This window comes from Somniosus microcephalus, chromosome 6, assembly GCF_052327205.1.
Source record: "Somniosus microcephalus isolate GS21.2 chromosome 6, FLI_Smic_1.0, whole genome shotgun sequence".
NCBI lineage: Eukaryota > Metazoa > Chordata > Chondrichthyes > Squaliformes > Somniosidae > Somniosus > Somniosus microcephalus.
In genome coordinates this window covers 279,428,211-279,431,902 of record NC_140992.1, presented here as the reverse complement: position 1 = coordinate 279,431,902, position 3,692 = coordinate 279,428,211, and the positions used below count along the sequence as shown (strand labels likewise).

At 57.8% G+C, this 3,692-nt stretch overlaps 1 protein-coding gene across 3 annotated transcripts; it reads right to left on the bottom strand.

The window, feature by feature from the left end:
- Window positions 1-318: 318 nt before the first annotated feature.
- Window positions 319-3,129, bottom strand: cebpa (CCAAT enhancer binding protein alpha). Of its 3 annotated transcripts, none has more exons than XM_085991906.1 (2): window positions 2,302-3,129; window positions 319-2,268 (listed from the first exon to the last, which is right to left on the bottom strand). In XM_085991906.1, the coding sequence occupies exons 1-2, from the start codon at window positions 2,815-2,817 to the stop codon at window positions 1,642-1,644; spliced, it is 1,143 nt and encodes a 380-aa protein (XP_085848032.1). In that variant the 5' UTR covers window positions 2,818-3,129; the 3' UTR covers window positions 319-1,641. The 3 variants fall into 3 exon arrangements, with proteins under 3 accessions (XP_085848032.1, XP_085848034.1, XP_085848031.1); XM_085991908.1 differs by having other exon boundaries at window positions 319-2,301; window positions 2,362-3,129; XM_085991905.1 differs by having other exon boundaries at window positions 319-3,129.
- Between the last annotated feature and the right edge of the window lie 563 nt (window positions 3,130-3,692).

The window sequence follows — 3,692 nt, the reverse complement described above, 5'->3', positions numbered from 1 at the left end:
ACAGAGAGAGAGAGGGAGCGAGAGACAGAGAGAGAGAGAGAGAGAGACAGACAGAGAGAGACACAGAGAGAGACAGTGAGACAGAGAGAGAGACAGAGACAGAGAGAGACAGAGAGAGAGAGACAGAGAGAGAGACAGAGAGACAGAGAGGGAGCGAGAGACAGAAACACGGTGACAGGCGACATAGACAAGAGGAGTGTGAAAGTCAGGGCTGGAAAGGTTGAAACTCTGCAGCTGGTGAGGATATTTCAGGAAGATTTCTATTAAAGCCGCTCGGCGGGCGCAGTGTGAGAATGAGCAGATACATCGTCACAAGGGTTAAATATAAGTATTTGATTTATTATATATATATTTCATAAAATTGTTTGGTCAATATACAACAATATATCGGTACAAATTAGTTTAAAAATTTCTTTAACTCGGCGACAACATTGAGATTGTGGAGAGCAGCTTCTCCCAGAGAGTTAGCCCGGGACCCCGCACCGGCCGAGAGAGCTGGACATTCAACAACGGGCGACACAAACAGCCCAGAGAAACACAGGCAGTGAAATAGAAAATGTCTTGGGCTTTGGGCAGAAGTGCCGGCCTGAAAGTGCCGGTGAAATGAGCCAGCAATGGGCGAGCTTGGTCACCGGGCCGGCCGGGGGCTCTCCGCCATCGCCTGGCTGACTGTGGCTATTGGGGACTGTGGATATTGGGGACTGGGGCTATTGGGGACTGTGGATATTGGGGACTGGAGACTGGGGATATTGGGGACTGGGGATATTGGGGACTGGGGACTGGGGATATTGGGGACTGGGGATATTGGGGACTGGGGACTGGGGATATTGGGGACTGGGGATATTGGGGACTGGGGACTGGGGATATTGGGGACTGGGGACTGGGGATATTGGGGACTGGGGATATTGGGGACTGGGGATATTGGGGACTGGGGACTGGGGATATTGGGGACTGGGGACTGGGGATATTGGGGACTGGGGATATTGGGGACTGGGGATATTGGGGACTGGGGATATTGGGGACTGGGGACTGGGGATATTGGGGACTGGGGATATTGGGGACTGGGGACTGGGGATATTGGGGCTGCACCTTGCGGCTTGTGAGCGGGTGTTTCACAGAAACCCTTTGTGTCGGTCACTGGTCGGCTCGGAGCTGCCTTATCCACAACTCAAAGTACATTTCACCTTGTCTATTCAGTCTCTTGTTCCTCCTTTTAATAAAACGGGTTTTTTTTTCTTTGGCTGATCCCCCGAGTTCTCCGGACACACACACACCCCTCTCTCTGTGTCTCTGTCTCTGTGTCTCTGGCTCGGCTCCGCTGTCCCTGCCACAACCTCCAAGCCTTTCCCCGGCGGGGTGTCCAGCTCCATCCGCACCAGCCCGGGACAACGCCGGGCTTGTACTGTAGGCACTTTTCTTTACAAAAAATATATATATCTTTACATCCCGCAGGCTTGTTATCCGCACAGCCTGTGCTAAAGAGCCGAGTGAAGGAACCAGTTGCAGCTCTGTCCCAGTCCTGGCGAGGCTCTGAGCGGCTCAGCGGACCCCCGCCACTTCTCTGCTTACAATTAAGATTGTTTTTAAAGGAAGGATTGAAGAGTCGAGTTCTCTCTCCCCCTGTCCCACACAGCCGTGTCTTCAGGCGCAGCTCCCCATGGCTTTGACCAGCGAGCCATCCGGTAACTGCCTCAACAGCCCCCGGAGTGTGTCCAGCTCCCGGCTCAGGTGCTCCACCCTCTTGCGGAGCCGCTCGTTGTCGTTGGCCAGCTCGATCACCTTGTGCTGGGTCTCGGCGTTGCGGAGCTTGGCCTTGTCCCTGCTCTTCCTCACCGCGATGTTGTTGCGCTCCCTCCTCAGGCGGTACTCCAGGCTGGATTTGTCCACCGACTTCTTGCCCTTGCCCCCCGGCTGCAGCTTGAGGGAGGAGGAGGAGGAGGAGGAGGAGGAGGAGAGGTGGTGCTGGTGGTGCTGCTGGTGGTGAGGGCTGGGCACTGGGGTGGGCGGCGGTGTTGGGTGGCCGGGCTGGAGGTGCATGGTGGTCTGTGCGCAGTGGGCGATCTGATACTGCAGGTGAGGCGGCGGGTGTTGGCTGGCGAAGGAGCTGGGCAGCGAACTCCGGACCCTCTCCTCCTCCTGCTCCCTGGGCTCCTGCTTGACCACAACTGACCGGAGGCCGGAGGAGGACCTCTCGAAGACCGAGTCAAGCTTACTCTCCATGTAGTTGGCGATGCAGCTGTAGCCTTGGTGTTGGAGTTGGTGCTGGACCTGGGATTGTCCTACCTGGACTTGGTGTTGGACCTGGGATTGTCCTCCCTGGACTTGGTGTTGGACCTGGGATTGTCCTCCCTGGTGCTGGACCTGGGATTGTCCTCCCTGGTGCTGGACCTGGGATTGTCCTCCCTGGTGCTGGTGCTGGACCTGGGATTGTCCTCCGTGGACTTGGTGTTGGACTTGGGGTTGGGGTTGTCCTCCCTGTTGCTGGTTGCCGTTGCTCCCCTGGTTCTGGTACTGGAACTCTGTCACCTTCGCCTTGTCCTGGTGCGGGTGTTGGGTCAGTTTGCCAGCGCCGTGCTGTTGGTGGTTGTTGTGGAATAAGTCGGCCAGAAACTCATCGTTGAACGCCGCCGGGTCGATGTAGGCGCTGATGTCGATGGAATTTTCGTTTTCGCAGATGTCGCCCAGCTCGGAGGCGGGGGTGTCGCGGTAACCGAAGGCTGGGTGGTGTTGCTGGGCTGGCTGGGGCTGGGGCTGGGGATGGGGCTGGCTGCTGACCAGAGGTCGGGGCTCCACCTCGTAGAAGTTGGGCGGCTCCATGGGGTACCTAAAGCCGGCGAAGCATGGCGAAGAGCTGCGGGAATCCAGGGTGGCGGAGAGGCGGCGGCGAGCCGCGGTGCAGAGGGGCCGGGAGGGTGAAGGGATTGTCCCTCTGCTCAGACAGAACTGGGAGAGAAAAGAAGAAACGCACAAATCCCAACTTTCTGCAAACTGTCCAGATCCAACTGCGGGATTGTCCTGCCGGGATCTCTGTCTCTGCAAACTCCTGTCTTCAGCAGTCCCAAGTCCAGCTCCTGTCCCTCTGGCTCTCCCTCTGTCTCTCTGTGTGACAGCGCTGGGATCCGGAGCGAAGTGTCTCCTCCTCCTATTTATACAGCCAGAGCACTCCCAACCTCGCCTCCCGCCCCCTCCTGTGACGAACGCGGATCTGGCCGGGTCTTAATGCCTGTCGGATCCAGGAGCCGGCTCCCTGCCCTCACTAGCAGAGACCCGGGGCTGGAAACACCGCCACAATCATTCTTCATTAACCCTTCCGCCACCAAACAGGCGTGGTAGATCGCCCGCGGCGTTGCTCGCGGATGCCAGTCTATTTCCGTGTCCCGCGGAACAGGCTGGAGGGGCCGAATGGTTTACTCCTGTTGCTATGAGCACCTGCTGTGTAGATGTGGGGGTGCAGGGGGAAATCAGAAGTTGGGGGGGGGGGGGTGGTCCACCCCAGCAGATGTTGTGCGCCAGATTCCTCCTGCCTGTGATTTTCCACTTGGCCTGTATTGCGCCTGCTGGAGCCGCTTGCGCCCATTTCGGGCTGAGGTTTTGCCTGTAGCTTCGCTGACACAGGATTATCACACCCCCCCCTCCACCCCATTGAAGAATGGGTGGAAAACGGTGCGGGCGGGGCCGCTCACCTGGAACTC

Bases quoted from the DNA above. Each gene is read 5' to 3' on its own strand.
- cebpa (XM_085991905.1), bottom strand. From the start codon at position 2,817: ATGGAGCCGCCCAACTTCTACGAGGTGGAGCCCCGACCTCTGGTCAGC.